The 23969-nt window shown below is 72.1% G+C and overlaps 4 protein-coding genes across 4 annotated transcripts in view; 3 read left to right on the top strand and 1 right to left on the bottom strand.

Annotated features, from left to right (window-relative positions):
- LOC310887392 (lens fiber membrane intrinsic protein-like) overlaps nt 1-4900 on the top strand; it is a 9365-nt gene extending 4465 nt beyond the window's left edge. The window contains exons 2-6 of the mRNA XM_083813300.1: nt 2871-3005; nt 3659-3833; nt 3908-4051; nt 4397-4531; nt 4641-4900. Coding sequence (XP_083669426.1) covers nt 3665-3833; nt 3908-4051; nt 4397-4531; nt 4641-4708 — 516 coding nt within the window. The 5' untranslated portion in view covers nt 2871-3005; nt 3659-3664 and the 3' untranslated portion in view covers nt 4709-4900. The remainder of the gene's footprint in view (nt 1-2870; nt 3006-3658; nt 3834-3907; nt 4052-4396; nt 4532-4640) is intronic.
- On the bottom strand, nt 1058-3350 carry LOC310887285 (uncharacterized protein; the record flags this gene model as incomplete). The annotated part of the gene is made up of 4 exons (XM_083813069.1): nt 1058-1093; nt 1711-1957; nt 2089-2890; nt 3335-3350. 4 exons carry the CDS (start codon nt 3348-3350, stop codon nt 1058-1060), a joined length of 1101 nt encoding a protein of 366 aa, XP_083669195.1.
- A 544-nt stretch (nt 4901-5444) lies between the features above and the next one.
- Nucleotides 5445-15994, top strand: NECTIN4 (nectin cell adhesion molecule 4). Its single transcript, XM_083813299.1, has 9 exons — nt 5445-5720; nt 9128-9481; nt 10213-10503; nt 11169-11283; nt 12139-12302; nt 13590-13737; nt 13859-13937; nt 14328-14432; nt 14917-15994. The coding sequence occupies exons 1-9, from the start codon at nt 5648-5650 to the stop codon at nt 15163-15165; spliced, it is 1578 nt and encodes a 525-aa protein (XP_083669425.1). The 5' UTR covers nt 5445-5647; the 3' UTR covers nt 15166-15994.
- Nucleotides 15995-16133: 139 nt separating this feature from the next.
- Nucleotides 16134-23450, top strand: ARHGAP30 (Rho GTPase activating protein 30). Its single transcript, XM_083813298.1, has 12 exons — nt 16134-16944; nt 17450-17552; nt 18950-19094; nt 19187-19269; nt 19348-19455; nt 19550-19677; nt 19761-19899; nt 20080-20180; nt 20268-20345; nt 20790-21248; nt 21333-21532; nt 22065-23450. Exons 1-12 carry the CDS (start codon nt 16836-16838, stop codon nt 23421-23423), a joined length of 3012 nt encoding a protein of 1003 aa, XP_083669424.1. The 5' UTR covers nt 16134-16835; the 3' UTR covers nt 23424-23450.
- The last annotated feature ends 519 nt before the right edge of the window (nt 23451-23969 follow it).

The following is a 23969-nucleotide window of genomic DNA, read 5'->3' as shown; positions in this document are numbered from 1 at the left end:
GGGGAGGGGGGGCCGGGGAAGCCCGGGGGGTTGTGGGGGGGTCCCAGCCGTGTCCCCCTCCCTGTCCCTTCTCGCCCCCCCCCCCCCCCCCCGTCCCCTCCGTGCGCTGCCGACGGTCCCCGAGTGTCGCACAGCGGCGAGTCCCCGCCACGGCCACGCGGCGGGCTGGGGACAGTGCCAGCCCCGTGTCCCCCCCCGCGGGCACTGACACCCCCGTGTCCCCCTCCCACAGACGGTGCCAGCCCCGTGTCCCCCCCCCGCGGGCACTGACACCCCGTGTCCCCCCTCCCACAGACGGTGCCAGCCCCGTGTCCCCCCCCCGCGGGCAGTGCCAGCCCGTGTCCCCCTCCCGCGGGCAGTGCCAGCCCCGTGTCCCCCCCCGCGGGCAGTGCCAGCCCCGTGTCCCCCTCCCGCGGGCAGTGCCAGCCCCGTGTCCCCCCCCGCGGGCAGTGCCAGCCCCGTGTCCCCCCCCGCGGGCAGTGCCAGCCCCGTGTCCCCCTCCCACAGACGGTGCCAGCCCCGTGTCCCCCCCCCGCGGGCAGTGACACCCCGTGTCCCCCCTCCCACAGACAGTGCCAGCTCCGTGTCCCCCTCACTGTGTCCCCCCCCATAACCGCCCCCTAGCCAGTGCCACCCCCCCGTGTCCCACCGCGTTGCCCCCCCCCCGCACCCACCACGGCACGGTGCCAGCACCCCCCGTCCCCCACCTTTGTGCCCCCCCCCCAGGGGGTGGCCGTGCAGGTGACAGCCCCCCCCTTGTCCCCAGGCGGCCCCACCGAGGCGGCGGGGGGGTGCAGCGCGTGCCGCAGCCCCCACCGGGGCCGTGCCCAGGCCAACGGCACCTTGGGGGCCGCCGTCACCCTGGGGTGCCCGGGGGGGGGCGGCCACCTGGGCCCGCTGCTGGCCGTGCGCTGGCACTTCGGGGGAGCCTGGTCTGCAGCCGGGGCCGCCTGGGCCCCCCCAGCTGCACCCCCCCGTACCGTGAGCGGGCCGGGCTGGGGGGGCCCGGCGGGGCGCTGCTGGTGCTGGGGGGGCTGCAGGCCGGGGACGGGGGCACCTATAGGTGCCTGCTGCTGGGCCGCGACGACTGCGCCTGCGGGGAGGTGACGCTGGAGCTCGGCGGTGCGAGCACGGGGGGGGGGGGTGGGGGGGGCACGGCGGGGGGCAGCCCCCCAGCACCGCGTCGGGTCGGAGGGGATGGGGTGGGGGGGGGTGGGAGGTGGGAGCCCCCCACCGTGGGGTTGGGTCTGGGGGGTTGGGGGGGGGGCTATGGGGATGGGAATGGGGGGGCTCCCCAGCCTGGTGTTGGGGTGGGGGGGTTGGGGGGGGGGGTCTGTGGGATGGGAACGTGGGAGCCCCCCACCCCTGGTATAAGGTCTGGGGGGTTGGGGGGGGTTGGGGGGGTCTGTGGGATGGGAACATGGGAGCCCCCCACCCTGGTATTGGGGTTGGGGGGGCTGGGGGGGGGTTGGGGAGGGCTGTGGGATGGGAACGTGGGAGCCCCCCGGTACTGGGTCTGTGGGGTTGGGGGGGGGGTGAAGGAGCCCCCCCACCCTGGTATCGCGTCTGTGGGGTCGGGGGTGGGTGCCCCTCCCCGTGGCGTTGGGTCAGTGGGGACGTGGGGTCGGGGGAGCCCCTCGCCCCGGCCTCAGTCTGTGGGGACGGGGGCAGCCCCCGAGTGCCCCCCCCCCCCGTGTCCCCCCCCCCCGCAGGTGTCCCCTGCAGCCGGCCCTGCTCCAGCGCCCCCCCTCGCGGTGCCTTCGGCCTCCTGCTGCTGCTGCTGCCGGCCCTCACCCTGCGGCTGTGACGGGAGTGGGCGTGCAAGCGTGGGTGTGCAAGTGTGGGTGTGCAAATGTGGGTGTGCAAGTGTGGGTGTGCAAGTGTGGGCGTGCAAGTGTGGGTGTGCAAGTGTGGGTGTGCAAGTGTGGGTGTGCAAATGTGTGTGCGTGTGGGTGGGTGTGCAAGTGTGGGTGTGCAAATGTGGGTGCGTGTGGGTGGGTGTGCAAGTGTGGGTGTGCAAATGTGGCTGTGCAAGTGTGAGCGTGCAAACGTGAGCGTGAAAAGTGTGGGTGGGTGTGCATGCGTGGGCGTGCACCTGTGGGTGTGCACACGTCTGAGCGTGCACATGCGTGCGCATGTGTGAGTGTGCAAATGTGTGCACACACATGGGGGGGGTGTGCACACGTGGGTGTGTCCCTCTGCCTGCTTGTCCTGGACGTGTCCCCCCCCCCCCGGTGTGACCCCACTTGCAGGTGGGGCCGCGCGTGTCCGCCTGCCAGGGCACACGCGTGTGGCACGTCCCCCCGGGGGTCACCAGGGGGCCAACACCTCCTCGCCCCTCCCCTGCTGTCGCCTGGTGCCACCCCCCCGGCCACAGCGCTTTTTGGGTCAAAAAAGCGGTGGAAACGGGGCAGAATGTGGGGAGATTTGGGGCGTGGTGCTTGCCCCGAGCGGCGGCGCCTGTCCCCAGCGTCCCCCGTGCCCCTGGTGTCTGCGCCCCCGGTGGCACCTTCCCCGGTGTCCCTGTCCCTGGTGCCCCCCACGCCCGCGGTGCCCCCGCTGTCCCCTGCCCCCCCCCAGCTGCAGCCGTGTCCCGGGCGCTGGGGACAAGCCCGGCCTCGGCCGGGACTGATCCTGCCCACGGGGCCAGGACCCGCTGTCCCCCGAGGTGCTGCCGCCCTGCCCTGGGGACGTGGGCCGGGGGGGGGACCTGGGTGCCATTCCTCTTGTCCCCCCCCCCCCACTGTCCCCAGCGTCCCCGCAGGCGGTCGACACACGGGGACGGGATTTTGCGGTGTCAGCCCCGGGGGGGGGGGGGGGGCCGCGGCACCCAGAGCCTTCCCAGCCTTTGTGTCCCCAGACAATGGCAGCGCCACGTGCGCCCGGGGGCCTTAACACCCCCCCCCCCCGGCCACATCCCCATCACCCATCGGCCGGGACGGACGGACGGAGGGACGGACGGAGGGACGGCCATGGGGCACCCCGCTGGCGGGTGCTGAAGGAGGGTGAGTGGCCACCAAGCCCCTGTCCCCACCCCGCCACCTGCCACCCAGAGGTGACGCCCCCCGGGTCCCCACGGTGTCCCCTGGAGATGCCACCCTGGGTACCCCTGGTGTCCCCAGGTGTCCCCCTCCCCAGGAACCCCCCTGCCCCTGGAAATGTCCCCACAGCTGTCCCCAGTGTCCCCTGAGGATGCCACCCCCTGGGTTTCACTGGCACCCCAAAGGTGTCCCTGGGGTTGTCCCCAGTGTCCCCTGCAGGTGCCACCCCTGGGTGCCCCCCCATCCCTGGAGATGTCCCCTTGGTTGTCCAAAGCGTCCCCTGGAGCTGCCACCCCTGGGTGCCCCCATGTCCCTGGGGACGTCCCCACGCTTGTCCCCACCGTCCCCTGGAGCTGCCACCCCTGGGTGCCCCCATGTCCCTGGGGACGTCCCCACGCTTGTCCCCACCGTCCCCTGGAGACGCCACCCCTGGGTGTCCCCCCTCCGCGGGGACGTCCCCCCCATCCCCTTGCGGTGCCACCCCCGGGTGCCCCCCATCCCCACCACCCCTGCGTCCCCTCCCCACGGGTGGTGCGCAGGGTCCCCAGGCCGGTGGTGGTGGTTGGGGGGGGGACACAGCAGCCCCCCCCCAGCCCCCCCCCCCCGGCTGTGCACAGGGGACGATGCCGGTCGGGGGGGGGCTGCTGTGCGCTGCCAGCGGCCTGGCCCTGCTCGTCACCGCCACGGCCACCGACTTCTGGCTGCAGCACCGGGCGCCCGGTGGCACCGCGGCCGTCGGGCTGTGGCACCTCTGCCTGGGGGGGCACTGCCGGCCCCCCCCCGGCCCCCCGGGTAGGCACCGGCTCTGCGGGCAGGGCGCCGGGGTCCCCGCGTGCCCGGTGTCCCCAACGCGCGTGTCCCCGCAGCTTTCTGGGACGCCACGCGGGTGCTGATGCTGCTCGCGGTGCTGGCCGCCGCCGCCGGCTTCGCCCTGGGGCTCTCGGCCGCCGCCACCGGTGCTGCCCGCAGGGCGCGTGCCCGTGCGGCCGGCGTCACCCTGCTGCTGGCGGGTACGTGGGGACGGGGCGGGGGGGGCACGGTGGGCTCGGGGGCTGGGGTCGGGGAGGGGGCATCGGGGCTGAGCGGTCACTGCTGTGATGAGCTGTGCCCGGTCTCTGCTGCCATGAGCGGTCACTGCTGTGACGAGCTGTGCCCGGTCTCTGCTGTGATGAGCGGTCATTGCTGTGATGAGTTGTGCCCGGTCTCTGCAGGCTGAGCCCGGTCTCCGCTGCCATGGGCTGTGCCAGGTCACTGCTGTGATGAGCTGTGCCCGGTCCCTGCAGCCACGCACCGTGCCGGGTCCCCGCGGTTCCCCGGGGCTCTCAGCCCCGTACCCCCCCCCCGGTGTCCCGCAGGTCTCCTGGCGCTGCTGGGGCTGGCGGTGTGCACGGCCGGCGCTCGGAGCCTGCTGGGCCCAGCACCCAGCGCCTGGCGCCTCTCCTGGTCCTACCTCCTCGCCTGGGTCGCCGTCGTCCTCACCGGCTCGGCAGGTACCGGGCCCGTCTGGGCACCGCCGGGGCACCCATGGGTGGGGGCAGCTCCGGGCACCCCCGTGCCCACCTCTCACCCCACCGCCCCCACCTCTCCCCCCCCCCCCAGGGCTCTTCCACCTCTGCGCCGCCACCAAGGACCCGTCCCCGGAGAGCTCCGAAGCTGGGGGGGCCTGAGGGGGTCCCGGGGCCCTGCTCCTGCCCCCCCCGGCCCAGCAGAGCCGGGAGGGGGCGCCCCGGGGTGCTCGGTCCCTGCAGGCTGAGCCCCCCCCCCCCCCCCATTTTGCCCCCTTGCCCCTTCCCCACCCGTCCCGCTCTTGCTGTGCCAATAAAGTGCCTGTTCTGCCCCCCCCCGCCGCCCCCCCCGTGCTGCTGGGTCCGGTGGGATTTGGGGACCCCACATTTGGGGGGGGGGTTGGTGCCAGCCCCCTGCCCTCCCCCGTCCGCCTCCCCGCGATTTGGGTAGAAACAGGGGCTTTTGGGGGGTCCCACCCGGGGGAATGGGGGGAATGGGCTGGGGGGGCACTGGGACGCACTGGGGGGCACTGGGACACGCTGGGAGGGGCACGGGGGTGTCCGGGAGGGCTGTGGCGATGGGAGAAGCCGCCGGGGACACCACGGGGACACCGGAGGGGGGCGAGGGGGACCCCGCGATGGGGGGGGGGGGGGGGGGGGGGGGGGGGGGGCGGCGCTGGGCCCCCGGGGGGAGGCACCGGCGGGGCGGGCGGGGGCTCTGCCGGTGGCCCCACAGCCCCCGCCGGGCGCTGTTGCCCCTTTAAGACCGCGCCCTTGGCCCCGCCCCTGCCCCGACCTGCCGGACCGGTCCGCCCCGCCCGGCCCCGCCCGGGGCCCCGCCCCCTCAGGCCCCGCCCCCCGGCCCCGCCCCGCCCCGCCCCGGCGGCCCCGCCCGCCCCGTCCGGCTCCGAGCGGCGCAGCACCGGCCCCAACGCCGCGCACGGCCCGGAGCCGCCCGGTTCGGCCCGGTGCAGCCCGGTTCGGCCCGGCCCGGCCCGGCCGCCCGGTCCGGTTCGGCCCCGTTCCGCTCGGTTCGGCCCGGTTCGGCCCGGATGGTGCTGGCCGGGAGCCGAGCAGCGCCGTGAGCCCGCAGGTGTCCGCATGGCCCCCCGCGGGATGCGGCCCGGGACGCCCGTTGTCGTCTTCCTCCTCCTCCTCCTCCTCGCCGCCACCGGTAAGGGACGGAACCGGCACCGGCACCGGCACCGGACCGGGGGCACCGGGGCCGTTCCGCGGGACCGAGCCCCTGCGGGCGGGGAGCGGCACCGGGAGCGGCACCGGCAGCACCGGTTGCTCCGGGCCGGGCGGGGGGGGCGGGCCGGGGCCGGGGGCACCGGTACCCCCGGGGCTGGGGGCGGAGCGGGACCGGGCGTGCGGGGAGGGAGGGGGGGGGGGGACGGGGACACGCGTGTCCGTGCGTGTGAGTGGGTGCACACGCGTGTGCCTACGTGGGTGCGCTCGCGTGTGCACCTGCGGCTCCGTGCACCTGCGGCCGTGCCCCCGGTGCGTGTGCCCCGGTCCCGGTGCGTGTGTCCCGGTGCCCCCGTCCCGGTGCGTGTGTCCCGGTGCCCCCGTCCCGGCCGCGTGCACGCTCGCGTGTCCGTGCGTGTGTCAGCACCGTGGCCGTGGGTGTGCCCCGTGCACCCCCGGCTGCCGCTCCGGTGTCGTCGCTCCCCCCCCAAAACCCGAACGTGGCGGGGCCGGGGCTGGGGGGGGACACCGGAGGGGGGGACGTGGTGACGGGACGGGACGGGGGGGGCACCGCGGGACCGGGGCCGGTCCGTCTGGGGGCGCTGGGGGACGTGGCAGGTTGCGGGGGGGGGGGACAGGATCGGGGGGGGGACACACGGTGGGGACGGGGCTGGTCCCTTCGGGGACGTTGGGTATGGGGGGGGCGGGGGGGAGCCGCGGGGACAGGGGGACCGAGGGGGGACGTGGGGGGGGGACACAATGCTGGGGGGGGGACACAATGCTGGGGGGGGGACACAATGCTGGGGGGGGGGCAGGGCTAACCGCTCTGAGCCCACCGTGGGAACGGGGTTGTCCCCTCTGGGGACACCCGAGGGCTGTCTGGGAAGGGACACGGGGGGGGGGCGGAGGACGCACCGTGCACCCCCAGGGTCCCCCCCATTGTCTCTGCTCTCCCATTGTTCACATGTGGGGGGGGCATTGTGGGTGCTGGGGAGGGGACGGGGACAAAGGCTCAGCCCCCCGAGGTGGGTGCTGCACCCACGGGTGCTGGGGGGGGGGGGCATGATGCCCTGCCCCCTCCCCCACCTGCCGTGCCTCAGTTTCCCCACTCGCGGAACCCCCGTGGGAAGGGGCTGGGTGCTGCTGGGGGGACGTCACCGTCACTGCGGTGGGTGCTGAGCCCCCCCCGTCCCCCCCCCCAGCCCGGGGCTCAGCTCGGGGGGGCTCCGTGGTGGGAGGGGGGGGGGGGGGGCGGCACAGAGCGGGGCCAGCCCCGAGGTGCGTGTGTGCAGGTGTGAGCGGGAGGGACACGCGTGTGCACGGTCACTGGGCTGGGAGCCCCCCCCCGTGCGTGTTCACGGCGGCTGTGGGCGCACACGCGTGTGTGTGCGTGTCCCCGCCGGGGCCACACAGCCGTGCACAGGGCACGAGCCCACGCGTGCGAGTGCCGCACGCACGGAGGGGGGCGCATCCCGAGCGCAGCCCTGGGTGCGAAGGCGCGGCCGGCCTTGCACGCGCGTGTGCCCCCCTCCCGGGACCCCCCCAGCCGTGCCGGCAGGCCCGGGGCCGCATCCTGCAGCGCGGCGCCGAGGCGGTGACCCCGCGGGAGCCGGTTGAGCCGGTTCCCGGCCCCGTTCCCACGCGCTCGGCCCCGTTGGGTGGGGACGCCCCGCGGCGGGGGCCCGCTGCCAGCGCCGCCGCCACCCCCCGCTGCCGCTGGGACCCCGCCGTGGCCCCCCCCGGAGCCCCCGGCCCGCGCGGGGGCTTTGCTGCCGCACCGGGGGAAACTGAGGCACCGGGCGTCGCGCGCCGCGGGGGGGTGGCGAGAGGGCCGGGATCCAGCGACCGGGGCAGCGTGGTGGTGACGAAGAGCCCGGCAATTACTTAATTAATACGTCGACTAATCGAGGAGTTGGGGGGGGGGGGTGGCAATTAAGGCCAGTTTAATTAAAAGCCGTGGGGGGCTCGGCGGGGGGCGGCGGCGGCGGGAGCCCCCGCGGTGCCGGTGCTGGTGCCGGTGCCGGGGGCGGGAGGCTCCGCAAGCCGCGGCAGCGCCCGGCATGTGCGCGGGCCGGTTGGGCTGGCCTCGCAGGCACGGCCGCTCCCCGCCACGCCGCCCGCCCGCGCGCCCGCCCCGGTGAGCGCTGGGTGGGCCCCGCGCATGGGAACGCCGCGGCGGGCGAGCTGCGAGTGTGCCCCGGCGCGTGCAAGGGCCGGGAGGGGCCCCCCGGTGCGCCCAAGGAGGGGCGTGAGCGCGGTCGACGCACCCGAGAGTGAGTGTGTCCCCGTGTACGGGTGCGTGCAGGTGTGCGTGGCTGTGTCTGAGTGGGCCTGAGCGTGTCTGAATGTGCCCCTGCGTGCGGGAGTGTGCGTGAGTACGTGCAAGCGTGCAGGAACGTGCCCCAGCGTGCTGCCGTGCCCATGGATGTGCACGCGTGGTGAGCATCTGCGAGTGCACGCAAGCTCGCACAAGCACTTCCAAGTGTGTGAGCGTGTCAGTGACACATGTGTCCAAGTGTGCACAGGGGTGTGCAGATGTTTATAAAGTATGTACAAGCGTGTCTGAGTGTGCGCGAGCACATTTGTGCATGTGCAAGCACGCCTAAGCATGTGTGAGTGTGCCCCAGCATGTGGAAGCAAGCATGAGCACATCCAAATGTGCACGAGCGTGCCCAAGCATGTGAGTGTACACAAGTGCACTTGAAAGTGCATCGGTGTGTCCAAGCATGTGCAAGCATGCCAAAGCATGCACAAGCGTGCCCAGCCGTGCCTGAGCACGCGCAAATGTGCACAAGCGTGCATAAACATGCTGAAGCACGCGTGGATGTGTGAGTGCACACACATGAGCATGTGGAAGCTTGCGGTAGGTGTGAGCACATGCATGTGCCCAAGTGTGTGTGAGCGCACTCAGCATCTGAGAGCACACCCACGTGTGCTCGAGTGTGAGCACACCCGAGCCTGCATGTGTGTGCACGTGTGCCTGAGTGTGCATGAGTGCATCTAAGCATGTTGAAGCGTGCAGCCATGCCCAAACATGCTTGAGCATTTGTGAGTGTCTCCAAGCATACGCAAGTGCATGCGTGAGCGTGTGGAAGTGTGCACAAGTGTGCCTGAGTGTGCATAGATGTGCTGGAGCATGTGCAGGTGTGCCCAAGCCCGCATGTCTGAGCAACCCCCACTGTTGCACATAGACAAGTGTGTCTGAGTGTGAGTGCCTCCAAGTGAGTGTAAACACAAGCACGTACAAGCGTGTGCAAGCACGTACAAGCGTGTGCAAGCACGCCTGCCTGCGCGAGTGCACCCGAGCGCTGGCGAGCATGCAACGCCGCGAGCACACCAGCGCCCCGTGGCGAGTCCCGGGGCGCCGGTGCCACCCTTGGGTGCCCGCAGGTTGCCGGTCGGGGGTGGTGGAGGTGGAGCGCAGCGTGACGGCGGTGCTGGGCCAGGACGTGGTGCTGCCGTGCCGGTACCGGGCGCAGGAGGGCGAGCAGGTGGTGCAGGTGACGTGGCTGAAGCGGGGCCCGGCGGGGCACAGCGCCGAGGTGGCCGTGCTCAACCGGCAGCACGGCGAGCACGTGCAGGACGCCTATGCGGGCCGCGTGCTGCGGCGGGCGCCCGGCGCGCTGGAGGACGGCGCCATCGTCCTGCGCAACGCCGTGCAGGGGGACGAGGGCGACTACGAGTGTCACCTCATCACCTTCCCCATGGGCAGCTTCGAGGGGCGCCTCACCCTCAAGGTGCTGGGTGAGTGCCTGGCGGCGGGCGCGGGGCGGTGGGGGAGTGGGTATGGGGTAATGGGATGATGGGGAAGGGGCGATGGGCGCAGGACGATGGGGTGGCAGGCATGGGGCCATGGGGTGATGGGGCAATGGGGTTGCAGGCATGGGGTGGTGGGAATGATGGGCACAGAGACACGGGGTGGTGGGACAATGGGTACGCGGTGATGGGGCAGTGGGTATAGGGGTCATGGGGCCATGAGACAATGGGATGGTGGGCATGGGGCAATGGGATGGTGGGCATGGGGTGATGGGCGTGGGGCGATGAGCATGGGGCAACAGGGTGTCGGGCACGGAGCCATGGGACAATGGGCATGGGGTGGCAGGTATGGAATCGTGGGATGGGGTGATGGGCATGGGGTAATGGGGCAATGAACATGGGACAATGGGGTGGCGGGCATGGGGTCATGGGACAATGGGCATAAGGTGATGGGCAGGGGGCCGTAAGACAATGGGATGATGGGTACAGGGTGACGGATGGGGAATGACGGGGGTGACAGGCATGGGGCAATGGCTGATGGGCATGGGGTTGATGGGCACAGGGTAATGGGCATGGGACAATGGGTAAAGGGCAGAGGGCGATGGCTATGGGGTGGTGGGCATGGGGGGGAGGGCAGGGGGCCATGGGCATAGGAGGCAAGCCATGGGTAGTGGGCAAGTGGTGCTGGGGGCTCGGGGGTCTGACGCCGCTGCCCGCAGTGCCGCCGCTGCCCATCCTGAACCCGGGGCCACCGCTGGAGGAGGGCCAGGGCCAGACGCTGGCGGCCTCGTGCACGGCGGAGGGCAGCCCCGTGCCCTCGGTGCGCTGGGAGACGGAGGTGCGGGGCACCAACACCACGCGCCGCTCGGTGCACTCCCGCTCCGCCTCCGTCACCAGCGAGTTCTTCCTGGTGCCCGGGCGCAGCATGAACGGCAAGAGCCTCACCTGCGTGGTGGCACACCCCGGGCTGCGCCACGAGAAGAGGATCACCCACCAGCTCAGCGTCGCCTGTGCGGCACGGGGACCGTGGGGGGCGCTGGGGACACGGGGACCGTGGGGGGCGCTGGGGACACGGGGACCGTGGGGGGCGTTGGGGACATGGGGACCATAGGGGACATGGGTGGCATTGAGGGCATGGGAGGTACTGGGGGACATTGAGGGATGTGGGAGGTATTGAGGGCACGGGGACACCGGGGACAGTGAGGGGCGTGGGGGACACTGGGGATGTAAGAGATGTTGGGGGGTGTGGGGAACACTGGGGGCATGGGGGGCATCGAGGGACATGGGGGAGGCTTGAGGGCATGGGGGACACGGGACAGGGAGGACGTGGAGGGCACTGGGGGAGATGGCGAACGTGGGGGACACCGAGGGACAGGGGACACGGAGGGGCATGGGGGGGTAGCGGGCGCTGGGGACACGAGGGACACAGGAACCGGGGTGGGTGGGGAGCAGGGGTGGCAGCGGGACACAGGGAGCCACGGGCTTTGGGGACATGGAGGACGGGGGTGTTGGGGACACGGGGGGGCTTTGGGGACCTCGGGGGCGTGATGGGCACAGGGGACACGTAGGAGAGGGGGCGCACTGGGGACTTGGGGGCCCTGGGATGGCGGGGAGGGGAGGGGTGTCACCGCCTCGTCCCCGCCTGTCCCCTCACTGTCCCCTCGGTGTCCCCCAGACCTGTCGGACGCCTCGGTGCTGGGGCACTCGGAAGAGTGGGCGGAGGGCATGGAGGGGGCCACGCTGACCTGCCTGGGGGACGGCAACCCGCCCCCCACCTACAACTGGACACGGTGAGGCCATCGGCTGGCCCCCGCGCCTGGCCTCGTCCCCGCCGTGTCTCCCCTGGGGTTTGGTGGCCCTGCCGTGTCCCCTGCTGGTGGCCCATGCGCGTGTCCCTGTCCTTGTGCTGCCTGCGGGTGGCCGTGGCCCTGCCGTGTCCCCTGCCCGTGGCTGTGCACCCGTGTCCCTGCCGTGTTCCCGCCTGTGCCCGTGTCCCCCCACCCATGTCCTTTTCCCTGGCCTGTGTCCCCCCATCTCTGCCCATGTCCCTCCTGTGTCCCCCTGCCTTTGTCCCTGCGGTTTTCCCTGTCCCTGCCCTGTCCCTGCTGTGCCCGGGTCCCTGCTGCTTCCCCCTTGCCCACATCCCTGCTGGGTCCCCTCTTTGTCCCTGCCACGTTCCCTGTCCCTCGCATGTCCCCCTGGTCTGTCCCCGTGCCCCTGCCGTGTCCCCTTTTGTCACTCCCCATGTCCCTGCCGTGCCCCCATCCCTGCTGTGTCCCCTCCTTGTCCCTGCCGTTTCCCCTCTCCCTGCCGTGTCCCCTGCCGTGTCCCTCCCGTGTCCCCCCCCTGCCCGTCCCCGTGTCCCTGCCGTGCCCCCAGCCCCATCCCTGCCGTGCCCGCGTCCCCGCCGCGTCCCCCTGCCCGTGTCCCTGCCCGTGCCCGTCCCGCCGTGTCCCGCCCGGGCGTGCCGGTGCCGCTGCCCCGCTCGGCGGCGGGTGCTGCAGGTCTGGCCGTGCCCGGGCAGGCCCCGCGCCGGCCGGGGCTGGGCGTCAGCACCGCGCACCCGTGGGAACGGCGCCGGGCTTTGATGCCGGCAGCGCCGCGGCGCCCGCCCGGGCACGCCGACGCTCACCGTGCCCCCGCAGGCTCAACGCCCCGCTGCCCGCCGGCGTGCGGGTGAAGGGGGACACCCTGGTCTTCCAGCGGCCCCTCGCCGCCGCCGACGCCGGGGACTACGTGTGCCGCGTGGCCAACCGCGTGGCCACCAAGGAGGCGCGGGCCAACGTCAGCGTCAAGGGCAGGGCGGCAGGTGGGCGGCTCGGGGGGACCGGGGACGCCGAGGGTGGGGGGAGCAGGGGGGGGCTGTGGTGGGGGGGGTGCTGCTGATCCTTCTGCTTCTGTCTGTCCGTCTGCCCGTCGGTCCAGACTTGCTGCCGTGTCCCTTCCCAGGCTGTCTGCCCGGCTGTCTGTCCCTCTGCTCCTCCCTGCCCTCTCTCTCTCTCCGTCCATCCGTCTGTCCACCCCCAGATGCTCCTTTCCACCCGTTCGCCAGTTTGTCCGTCCATCTGTCCGCACGTCCATCCATCCTCCCCCCCCATGTCTTTATCTCTCTCTGGACTTGTCTGTCGTTTGTTCGCCCACCCATTAGCTCCGCGCCATTTCACTCTGTTCATCCTTCGCTTGTTCTTCCATCTGTTTGTCCATCCATCCATGCCACTTCTCTCTACCCGCCCACGTCCATCTGTCCACCCATCCATTTGTCCGTCCATCCATCCATCCCTCCATCCCCGCCACTTCTCTCTACCCATCCACGTCCATCCGTTCCCGCCCAGCCACCCCCGTGTTCACCCACCCCCCCGTTCACCCGCTCCTCTGTCCCTGCGCTGACCCAGCCCTCTCCCCGTGCCTGCTCCGCCCGCCCGTGCGCTCACCCTGCTGCTCATCCTCCCGTCCGTCCACTCATCCTCCCAGTGCCTGCTCATCCGTCCTTCCGCCCATTTTCCTGCTCAGCTGCCTACTCACCTGCCCAACCCTCCATCCGTGCGCTCACCTCTCCGTGCGCTCATCCCTTCAGCCATGCACTCATCCGTCCCTCCCTCCGTCCTTCCGTGCAGTCACCTCTCCAGCCATGCACTCATCCGTCCCTCCCTCCGTCCCTCCGTGCGCTCATCCCTCCAGCCATGCGCTCATCCGTCCCTCCGCCCACCCACCCGTGTGCTCATCCACCCAGCCAAAACCCCGGCCGCGTACTTGTCCTTCCGTCCGTGTGTTCATCCATCCACCCACGTGCTTCTCCCTCCCTGCCTCCACGTTTTCATCCGTCCACGTGCTCATCCCTCCCTCCATGTGCCATGTCCTGGACTCCATCCCTCCATCCCTGGACTCGTTCCATCCCTCCCTCCCCGTACTCCATCCCTCCATCCGTCCCTGTACCCGTGCCTCCCTCCGTGTGCTTCGTCCCTCCGTGCGCTCGTCCCTCCATCCCCTCACCCCCCTGTCCATCTGTCCCTGCCTCCCCCCGCCCACGTACTCACCCCCCCCATCTTCTCGCCCCCTCCTCGCTGCACCCACCCCCCCGTCCCCCCCCCCCCCGCAGAGAACGAGGTGCGCAAGGTGGACCTGGTCTCTGCCTCGGTGGTGGTGGTGGGCGTCATCGCCGCCGTGCTGCTCTGCGTCCTCGTCGTCGTCGTCGTCGTCATGACCCTCTACCACAAGCGCAAGACCAAGCGCATCTCGGAGAAGTAGTAAGAGCCGGGCAGAGGGGCATGGGGTGGCCAGGGTCGGGGGGGGGGTGCTGGGACCCGATGGGACCCCGTGGGGCCCCGGTGGGACCCCCGGTGAGGTGCCGTCGTGCCGTGCCCGCAGCGAGGAGGAGCTGACGCTCACCAGGGAGAACTCCATCCGGCGCCTGCACTCCAGCCACAGCACCGACACGCGCACCCAGGTGGGGACGGGGGCGCGGTGGGCGTGGGGGGGGCCCGGGGTGGGAGGTGGGGGTGCGCTAGGGAGGGGATCTTGGGGTATGGAGGGTGCTGGGGTGCTCAAAGAGGGCTGCACACTGGGGTGCCCATGGGGCTGTGTGTTGGGACGCGGGGTATTGGGGTGCCAAGGGGTGCGGGGCAGTTGGGTGCCCGTGGGGCCAGGTATTGGGGTGCTCTTGGGGTGTTGGGTGCTTTTGGGTGCCCACGGGGTATTGGGGTACGTATTGGGGGTCTGGGTGCGTGGGGCACCGTGTGTTGCGGTGGTGGTTGGTGGTGCTGGATGGGGCGTTGGGCACCGGGGGCCCGAGGGGGCTCCCGTGCTGTGCCCGGGGGTTCCTCACGTGGTGCTGCAGCTGGAGGAGACGCTGCACCTGCGTGCCGAGAGCCGGCAGGGCAGCCTGCGGGGGGACAGCCTGCGGGGGGACAGCCTGCGGGGCACCAGCATCTGCTCTGCCATGGTGAGCACCACGGGCCGCCGGGGGGCTCGGGGTGGGGGGCACGGCGGGCAGTGCCTGCACAGGGCTGCAGGAGCATGTCCTCCACCTGTGTGTGTGTGTGCAGCCCCTCCTCGTGTGCAGCCCCCTTTCATGGGTGCAAATCCCCTTGGACACGTGCGTGCCCCCCCTCAGCGCACACCCCTCTGTCTGTGCGTGCAAACCCCTCTTGCACGTGCAGCCCCTCTCTGTGTGCACCCCCCCCCATCCGCGCATGCACCCCGCTTTCATTCATGCCCCCCTTTTGCGTGTGTGCATCCTGTCCGTGCGTGCAGACCCTTCACTGCACGCACCTTGCAGTCCCCGTCCCCGCGTCCCCATCCCAGGGCACAGCAGCACCCCGGCCCCGTCGCTGCCCCTGGGACAGGGGCCACATCCCTGGGGGCGGGTGGCAGTGGGGCCCCCCACCCTGACCCGCGTCCCCTCACCCTGACCCGTGTCCCCGCAGAGCGAGGAGGCCGAGGGGCGCAGCTACTCGACGCTCTCGACGGTGCGGGAGATCGAGACGCAGACAGAGGTGCCGGCGGCCCCGCTGCTGCCTGCCCCGGAGGGCAAGGAGCCGAAGGAGGAGGAGGAGGACAGCGGGGACAACCCCATCAAGCAGGCCATGACCCACTTCGTGCAGGAGAACGGCATGCTCCAGGCCAAACCCACCACCAACGGCATCTACATCAACGGCCGCGGGCACCTGGTGTGAGCGCGGCGGCGGCGGCGGCGGCACGGGCCGGGCCGGGTGGCGGGGCGAGGGGGGGGACGCGCAAGGGACCCCCATCCCCTCCGCGGCTCCCCCTGCTCCGCCGCTGCCCGCCCGCTGGCTGGATCGGGGCTCGGTCCCCAAACGCCGCCCTTGCTGCTTGCACCGCGCCCGGGACATGCACCGCGCCCCAGGAGGGGGCTCCGGCCCCCGAACCCCTTGCTGCTGGCACGAGGCTGGGGACACACGCCGCGCCCCGCTCGGGGACAGCAGTGGCAGGCCAGAAAGGAGGTGACAGCAGCGCCCAGGACCCACGGGCGCCGGAGCCGCCGGGCACCCACAGGCATGGGGACATGGGGACGCGGGACCCCACGGACAGACGGATGGGCAGGAGTCCCGGCGGGGCTCAGACCTCCCCCCCAAAACATCCCTTCGGACTCTGGGTCGGCTCCTTTCCGCGCGCAGCACTGGGGGACCCCCGGGGGTCCCTGCTCGGGATGCGGTTCGCCGGTGGCACTTGGGACGCTTGTGTCCCCTCCCCGATCCCGGCTGTCCCCTTCCCCCCATGGCACAGACACGTCCCCCCCCTCCCTCTCCCACCCCAACCCCCCAAACCGGGGCTCGCCCGTCCCACCCCGCACCCCCAGACCCTGCCGAGGGGCCCCCCCGAGCCCGGGGCTGGCGGCGGGGGTCCCCATGGGGCCGCTCGGCCGGGGGTCCCGCTGTACATAGAGCCCCAGCGTGTACATACCTGTACAGGACGGGGGTCCCCGTCGCCCTTTCGTATCTGCACTGCTGGTTTTGTAAATAAATCCCGCGCGGGACCCTGGGACCGAGCGTTGCCTGCCTCTGCTCTCGGCTGGGTCTGCGTGCAACACCTGGGCGTGCTGGTGCTTGTGCATGAGTGTGCAAGAGCCTCTGGGGCCGCACGCGGGCGCAGTCTGTGCACCCAACTGGGCGGCCTTGGTGCGAGCACGGGCCCAAGCGTCCACATGTGTGTGGATGAATGCAAGGGTGTGTGCAAGTGTGCAGAACTGCATGAGTGTGTGCGAGCATGCACAAGCATATACAAGGACGCGTGAGATGTGTGTGAGCATGCATAAGTGCACATGACCAAATGTGAGCAAGTGTGCACAAGTGCACAAGCGTGCCTGAGCATGCACGTGCATGTGTGAGCATGCACGAGTGTGCGTGAGCGTGCATGAGCGTGTGTGAGCATGCACGAGGCCCAGGTAAGGATGCCCAAGTGCACAGACCCGTGTGCGAGGACGCACGAGTGTGCACAGCCACGCGCCGACATGGAGCGGGCTGCGCAAGGACGCGCAGCCACGCGCACGGCCACGCGCGAGGGAGGGTGCGCGAGCGCGTTCAGGAGAGCGCGGAAACGCGCGGCCCGCGCCCTGCCCTGCGGTTTTGACGCGCCGAGGAGCAGGAAGCGGCCTCGAAGGCGGCCGCCGCCTTCCTGCCCCCGCCAGCGGGGCGCCCCGGGCCCTCGAGGCTGCGTCAGGGCCCCGGGGCCGCGGCACTTCCTCCCCGGGGCCGCTTCCGCCCGCTGCCGCCTGCCCCCGGCCGCGCTGGGGCTTTGGGCGCCCCGCTCCCCGCTCGGGCTCCTCCTGGGGCTGGGCCCCGCCATGGGCAGGATCTGACCCGCCGGGGGGGTCCCCGCCGCCCCCATGTCGCTGGCGCTCAAGGCCCGGCAGAAGGCGAGGCGCAAGGGCGGTGCCAAGGAGCGGGTTTTCGGCTGTGACCTCCTCGAGCATCTCCAGCAGTCGGGGCAGGACGGTAAGCGTGGGGAGCGGGGACCCTGTGCTGGGGGGGCCTCCCGGGGGCCCCCCCGCTCCCCTCCATCTCCTCCGTCCCTGGGGGTCGCCCCCCGCCCCCGGCCCTGTGCCCCCCAGCGGAAGCGGGGAGGGGACGGCGGTGACGCACGCCATGCGGTTGCATCACCGGGGCTTGAGCAAGCGGCGGAGCTGGGGTGCATCCCGCAGAGCCCCCCCCGAGATTTTGGGGTCCCCACAGGGCTGGCATGCCCGATCCAATCTCAGCTCCCCGCTGCGCCCCGTGGTTTGGAGGGGGTGAGCCCCAGGGGCTCGGTGGCCTCGTCCCCAGGTCCTGGCGGTCTCAATCTGGACATGGGGACCGGCGGCACCGCAGGGACCCCGCCGCGGTGGGGACCCGCTCCCTCCTGTCACCCCCCGCGCTCACTGGGGACAGGGCCCGGGGCCTTGGGAGGGGTCGGGGGGCTCCGTGGGGGCCGATGCCAGACCCGGCGGTGCCCGTCCCGCAGTACCCCAGGTGCTGAGGAGCTGCACCGAGTTCGTGGAGCAGCACGGGGTGGTGGACGGCATCTACCGGCTGTCGGGCGTCTCCTCCAACATCCAGCGGCTGCGGTGAGCGGGGCGAGGGGCCGGGGAGAGGCCGGGGAGGGGATGGAGGGCGAGGGGAAGAGGGAGCTGGGATGGAGATGGGGACCAGGAGGAGACCGGAGGGTGGGAGGTGGGGATGGGACAGAGATGGGGCCGGGTGGAGACAGAGGAGGGAGCGGGACGGGGATGGGACCTGATGGGATGGATTTGGGAAGGGAGATGGGGTTGGGACCAGGATGGAGGGAAATGGGGACGGGACGGGACGGAGATGGGACCAGGTGGGGTGCGTTTGGAGGGAGGGGTGAGGTGGGGATGGGATGGAGATGGGGCCGGGTGGAGACAGGGGAGGGAGCGGGATGGGGATGGGACCAGAACGGGGCAGAGAAGGTGGAGATGGGGACAGGAGAAGGCGGGACCAGGTGGGAGGGAGGCAGGGATGGGTGGGCATGGCACCGGGGGGTGGAAATGGGGACGGGATGAGGCAGGACCAGAGGGAAGGGGACGGGGAGAGGACAGGGAGGGGGCCGCAGAGGAGGGAGGTGGGGTGGGGATGGGTGAGGACAGGAGCAGGCGGAGGGGAGATGGGGATGGAGGCAGGGCCAGAAGGGGTGGAAATAAGGTGGGGGGACAGGGACAGGGCCGGGACCTGCCCCCGGTGCTGGACCCAGCCCCTCCGCCCCCTGCAGCCTTTCCCTGCCCTCCCCGCTCCCTCCTGCTCGCTCGCTATTTCGTTCCTGCTTTTACCTTTTTTCTCCCACTTCATTCATTTCTGTTCACTTTCTCACTTGCTCTTTCATGAATCCTCTCCAGTTCTGGGCCATTTTTTTTCACTCTTCTTCCTTCCTTCCCTCAGCTCTGTCCTCCCTTATTTCCCCTCCCCAACACCGGGGCGCTTTGTCCTTCCACACCCCGGCCGGTGTCCCCAGCGTCCCCATGTCCCCTGCATCCCCAGGATCCCCAGCACTGCCAGCATCCCCTGGGTCCACAATGTCCCCAGTGTCCCCCACACCCCCAGTTTCCCCCAGCATTCCCCACATCCCTGGTGTCCCTCTATCCCTGCTGTTTCCAGCGTCTCCAACATCTCCACGTCCCCAGGGTTCCCCAAATCCGTGTTTCCCTGTACTTCTGGCATCCCCATTGTCCCTAAATCCACCTGTCCCCAAATGCCCATGTCCCTGTACTTCTAGCATCCCCGTTGTCCCCAAAACCCCATGTCCCTGTATTCCTGGCATCCCCATTGTCCCCAAACCCCCACGTCCCTGTATCCTCTGCACCCACCTGTCCCCAAACCCCCACGTCCCTGTATCCCCCGCGTCCCCAAGCATTCCCTCGGGACGCTGGGCAGGGTGCGGGGATGGGGACAGCCACGTCCCCGTCTCCGTTGCCGTCTGTCCCCGACGATCCACGTGCCCCACGGGCAGGCAAGAGTTTGACAGCGACCGCTGCCCCGACCTGCACCGGGACGTCTACCTGCAGGACATCCACTGCGTCAGCTCGCTCTGCAAGGCGTACTTCCGCGAGCTGCCCAACCCGCTCCTCACCTACCAGCTCTACGACAAATTCGCCGTGCGTCCCGCTGCCCCCTGGCCCCGGGGACGAGGGGGGGGGGGGTCCCCGGGAGGTGGCCCCCGTCACACCGTCCCCGTCCCCCCCAACAGGATGCGGTGGCCATCCAGATGGAGGAGGCGCGCCTGGTGAAGATCAAGGAGGTGCTGAAGGAGCTGCCGGCGCCCCACTATAGGTACGCGGGGGGGCCGGGCCCGCTGTCCCCGTGTCCCCAAACGCCGCCGCCGGCCCTAAGGCGTCCCCGCGCCCGCAGGACCCTGGAGTTCCTGATGAGGCACCTCCTGCACATGGCGTCCTACAGCAGCCAGACCAACATGCACGCCAGGAACCTGGCCATCGTCTGGGCCCCCAACCTGCTGCGGTGAGCTGGGGGGATCGCGCACGGCCCCGGCTTTGTGGGGCGCGGAGCTGGGGGGGGGGGCCAGGGCAGGGAGCGTACCCCGTCCCCGTGGCAGGTCGAAGGACATCGAGGCGACGGGGTTCAACGGCACGGCGGCCTTCATGGAGGTGCGCGTCCAGTCCATCGTGGTGGAGTTCATCCTCACCCACGTGGAGCAGCTCTTCGGGGACGCCCCCCTCTGCGGTACGTCCCCGCGGGGCCGGGGTGGGGGGGGACACGGGGCCGTGGGGGGGGGACGCCCTGACCCACCCCACCCGGTGCCGCAGGCGGCGAGGCGGCACGGCGCTCCCGGCTGCTCCCCGGGGACGGGCAGGCCCCCTACCACGTACCGGCCGTGCTCAGCCAGGGCGACGGGCCCCCCCCGATCCGGCCCTACCACACCATCATCGAGCTCAGCGAGCACAGGTAGGAGCCGCCGGTGTCCCCGCTGGTACCGGTGTCCCCGCTGGCTCCGCGTGCGCTGTTGTGTGACCCCCGCACACGCGTGTGAGCCCCTGCGCTGGCGGTCGTGGGCATGCAACGAGCTTGAGCGTGCACGAGCATGCATGAGCGTGCACGCCGATGCCTCACGCCGGTGCCCCGCAGGAGGAAGGGCTCCCTCAAGGCCAAGAAGTGGAAATCCATCTTCAACCTGGGCCGCTCCAGCCACGAGGCCAAGCGCAAACTGGTGAAGGCGGAGGAGAAAGGTTGGGGCCCTGCCCGCGCCCCAGTGTCCCCCAGCCCCCCCCCCGTGTCCCCGCTGTGTCCCCAGCCCCTTCTCCTTCCCTCCCCAGAGGACAAGTGCGGGAAGCTGAGCTTGCGGCCGGCCAAGAGCATGGACTCGCTCAGCTCCGTGCCCTTCAGCAGCGAGGGTAAGGGGAGGCGCCGCGGTGCCGCCTCGGCACGGTGTCACCTCCGTCCCCGTCCCGGTGCCCAGGCACGGCCACGCGGCGTGGCCTGGGGGGCCTGAGGGGAGAGAAAATGGGGACAAGGTGGGGACGGAGAGGGCAGGATGGGGACGGAGACGGGAGGGATGGGGACAGAGGGCAGGAATGGGATGGACAGGACAGGGATGGTGGTGGTGGAGGGAGTTGACAAGGATGGTGACAGAGGGGGCTGGGGTGGTGCTGGACAGGGGACAAGGATGGGGATGGAGGGGACAAGGAAGATGACAGAACAATAGGGAGAGGACGGGGCGGTGATGGACGAGCCGATGGCCGTTGCCCCCATCCTCTGGCTTGGCACCATCCCCTGGTTTGGGGAGCCCTGGGGACAGGGGACGCCTGGCCCTGACTCCAGCCCCCCGCCGGGAGCAGAGGACCCCCGGCTCAGCACCGCGCGCTCGGTGAAGCAGCCGCCGCAGCGCAGGGAGAGCTTCGACACCTGCCCCTCGCCGGCGCCGGCGGAGCCCTTCCCCGCGCTGGAGGAGAGCCCCGAGGAGAAGCTGAAGGCGCAGGAGGAGCTGCGGGGCCCCGAGTCGGAGGGCGAGAGCAGCACCAAGTCGGAGCCCACCACCCCCAAACCGGGCCGGGCGGCGCTGGTGGGGGCTGGCGGGGGCCGCTCGCCCGCGGCCACCCGCAACCGTGCCGAGAAGTGCGCGGGGGTGCACATCTCCGGCCCCTTCTCCGTCACCGTCCCCTTCCACATCACCTCCAACCTGTCCCGCCTGACGCGGGGGCAGCCGTGCCCGGCGCTGGCCCAGCTGGGCTCCGCCAGCCCCCCGCCGCCCGCCCGCCGCAGCGCCGGGGAGCCCGCGGCACCCGAAAACCCCGCGGGTGAGACACGGGGGGGACACGGACCCGGTGACGCTGGGGGGGGGGCTGGAGGGAAACCCCCTCACCCCCACGGCGTCTTCCCAGGGGAGGCGAAGGCGGCGGAGGAGACGCGGCTGTCGCTGGAGCTGCGCGACTCCTTCGCCTTCCTGGACAGCCAGGAGACGTGGCTGGAGCATGGTGGGGACGGGGACCTGGCGGCGCGGGCCCTGCCGGGGGGCAGCGACCCCGAGGACGGCGACGGGTTCCTGGCCCTCGAGGAGGGCATGGAGAGCGGCTTCATGAACGTAAGCTGGTGCTGGAGGGCACAGGGGTGGTGACGAGAGGGGACAGGATGGTGCTGGAGGGCACAGGGATGGTGACGAGGGGACAGGATGGTGCTGGAGGGCACAGGGATGGTGACGAGGGGACAGGATGGTGCTGGAGGGCACAGGGATGGTGACGAGGGGACAGGATGGTGCTGAAGGGCACAGGGGTGGTGACAAGAGGGGACAGGATGGTGCTGGAGGGCACTGGGGTGGTGACGAGGGGACAGGATGGTGCTGAAGGGCACAGGGGTGGTGACAAGAGGGGACAGGATGGTGCTGGAGGGCACTGGGGTGGTGACGAGGGGACAGGATGGTGCTGGAGGGCACAGGGATGGTGACGAGAGGGGACAGGATGGTGCTGGAGGGCACTGGGGTGGTGACGAGAGGGGACAGGACGGTGATGGAGAGGTCCGGGTGGCACCAGGGTGGCAGGGTGGGTCTGGGGGCCGTGCCTTGCTGCACTGGGGGTCTCGGGCATGGCCGTCACCCCCCCACCCCTCCCCGTCCCCAGCCGGGGGAGCCCCCCGCGGAGCAGCCGGCCAGCTACCTCTCCATCGAGGAGTGCATGGATGAGGAGCTGTTCTACATGGCGCCCAGCGGCTCCGACGCCGAGGACGCCGCGGGGGACACCGACTCGGACGACATGTTCCTCAGCGCCCACGACGAGCTCAGCCCGCTGGCGGCCGAGCCCGAGCCCCCCGCCGAGCCGGGGGCGGGCACGGGCACGGCGCTGGGGCCACCAGCACCGCACAGCCCCCCGGTGCCGCGGGACAGGTCCCCATCGCCGGCGGCGCCGTGCCCTGAGGGGGAAGCAGCTCCGGGTGCTGGGGAGCACGCAGCAGACCCCGCTGGGGATGTGGCGGAGGGGGGGGCATCGGGCCAGCCCCTGGGGGATGAAGAGGAGCAGGCTGGGGGCAGCGGGGTGGGGAATGCCGGTGGCAGCTCCGGCCCGGGAAGAACTGAGGCCAGCACTGAGACGGGGCCGGGGGCTGAGGCTGCACCAGCCCCGGGCTGTGCAGGAGCGGAGCTGGCTCCCGATGCCCCAGACGGGGAAGCAGAAGAAGACGGGGCCGGCGCTGGGCCCCCCACACTGGAGCAGCCGGGGCACGGGGAGCCCCAGCCTTTGCAGGGGTCCCCCCTGGCCCCCCCAGATGAGGAGCCCCCCCTGCAGCCTGCTGAGCCTCCCGTCCCCGAGGCTCCCTCTGAGGCTCTGCCCCCCCCAGGGGCCAGCACGGAGGGCTCGGGTCCCCCCCCGGGGAGCACCCCCATCGCCGCCACCCTGCAGCTGGGGGATGCTCCCCAGGCCGACCCCGACCCCGAGCCCCCCCCCGGCGGGGCCGTGCTGCGCCGTGACGGCAGCGCCCCGGTGCGCCTGGCCTCCCGCCTCGTGCGGGTGCAGCAGGCCCGCTCCGTCCCGGTCGTGCCGCCCAAGCCCCAGTTCGCCATCGTCCCCCCGGCCCTGCGGCCCAGGACCCTCCCAGCTGACGGTGCCAACGGCGTCCCAGCCGGGGCGGTGGCGGCGGAGGAGCGGACGGCTCCCGGCAGCCCTGGGGGGGCGGCGGGACGGCGCGCGGGCTGGCGGGAGGGCGGCAGCGTCTCCTTGGACGACGCCGCGATGGCCGAGCGGCAGCCGGTGCCGGTGCGGAGGATCCAGACGTACGGCGGCGAGGAGCCGCCGCCCGCCGCCCCCAAGGCGCTTCCGTTCCAGCGGGCCCCGCTGCGCCCGCGCCTGCTGCGGCCGCTCAGCTGCGTGGCTGCCCCCCAGGGCCCCGCCACCCGCGGCCGGCCGGGCCAGGCCCAGGACGACGGGGCAGCCCGGGGCACGGCGCGGCGGCCGCTGGGCGCTGAGGGGGCGGCAGGCGAGCGCTGACGGGGGACCGGGGGGGACCGGCGGGGGACCGGCGGGGGGGGGGGGGCTGGGGGCAGCGGGGGTCGTGCTGCCATGAATAAAGGCTCCGGGCTTCGTGATGTCTTTGCCTTGTGCGGAACAACATGGCGGCAACCGGGGTGGCTTCACGGGGGTGGGGGGGTGGTGGCGACCCGTGGTGCTACCCCAGCGGGGACCGGGGTGGAAGTACCGGGGAGGGGGGGGCGCAGCCCGCACCGGGGCTGGATCGTGGCGGGGAGCTACGGGAGAGGCGGGGGGGGGCGCTGCCCTCTTCCAAGATGGCGCCGCCCTCAGCCAAGATGGCGGCGGGCGGGAGCGCCGCGCTTCGCCGTCTAAGATGGCGCCGGGCACGCTCTGAGATGGCGGCGGGAGGGGGGGGGGGGGGGCGGGGAGGCCGTGCCCGGCACCAAGATGGCGGCGGCGGAGCGGCGGAGCGGCGGCGGCGCCCCGGCCCAAGATGGCGGCGGGGGCGGGGCGGGGCGCGCTTCCGCCCGGGCCCGCGATGGCGGCGGCGCGGCGCCGTGCGCA

This window comes from Anser anser (assembly GCF_964211835.1).
Source record: "Anser anser genome assembly, chromosome: 28".
Classification (NCBI taxonomy): Eukaryota; Metazoa; Chordata; class Aves; order Anseriformes; family Anatidae; genus Anser; species Anser anser.
Note: the sequence above shows the minus strand (reverse complement) of the source record. Positions and strands in the feature narration are given on the sequence as shown.

Coding starts and splice junctions, on each gene's coding strand:
- NECTIN4 (XM_083813299.1), top strand. CDS start 5,648: ATGGCCCCCCGCGGGATGCGGCCCGGGACGCCCGTTGTCGTCTTCCTC. Junction 11,284..12,138: donor CCCACCTACAACTGGACACG/GTGAGGCCATCG, acceptor GTGCCCCCGCAG/GCTCAACGCCCCGCTGCCCG. Junction 12,303..13,589: donor CGTCAAGGGCAGGGCGGCAG/GTGGGCGGCTCG, acceptor CCCCCCCCGCAG/AGAACGAGGTGCGCAAGGTG.
- ARHGAP30 (XM_083813298.1), top strand. CDS start 16,836: ATGTCGCTGGCGCTCAAGGCCCGGCAGAAGGCGAGGCGCAAGGGCGGT. Junction 17,553..18,949: donor TCCAACATCCAGCGGCTGCG/GTGAGCGGGGCG, acceptor CCCCACGGGCAG/GCAAGAGTTTGACAGCGACC. Junction 20,346..20,789: donor CGTGCCCTTCAGCAGCGAGG/GTAAGGGGAGGC, acceptor CGCCGGGAGCAG/AGGACCCCCGGCTCAGCACC.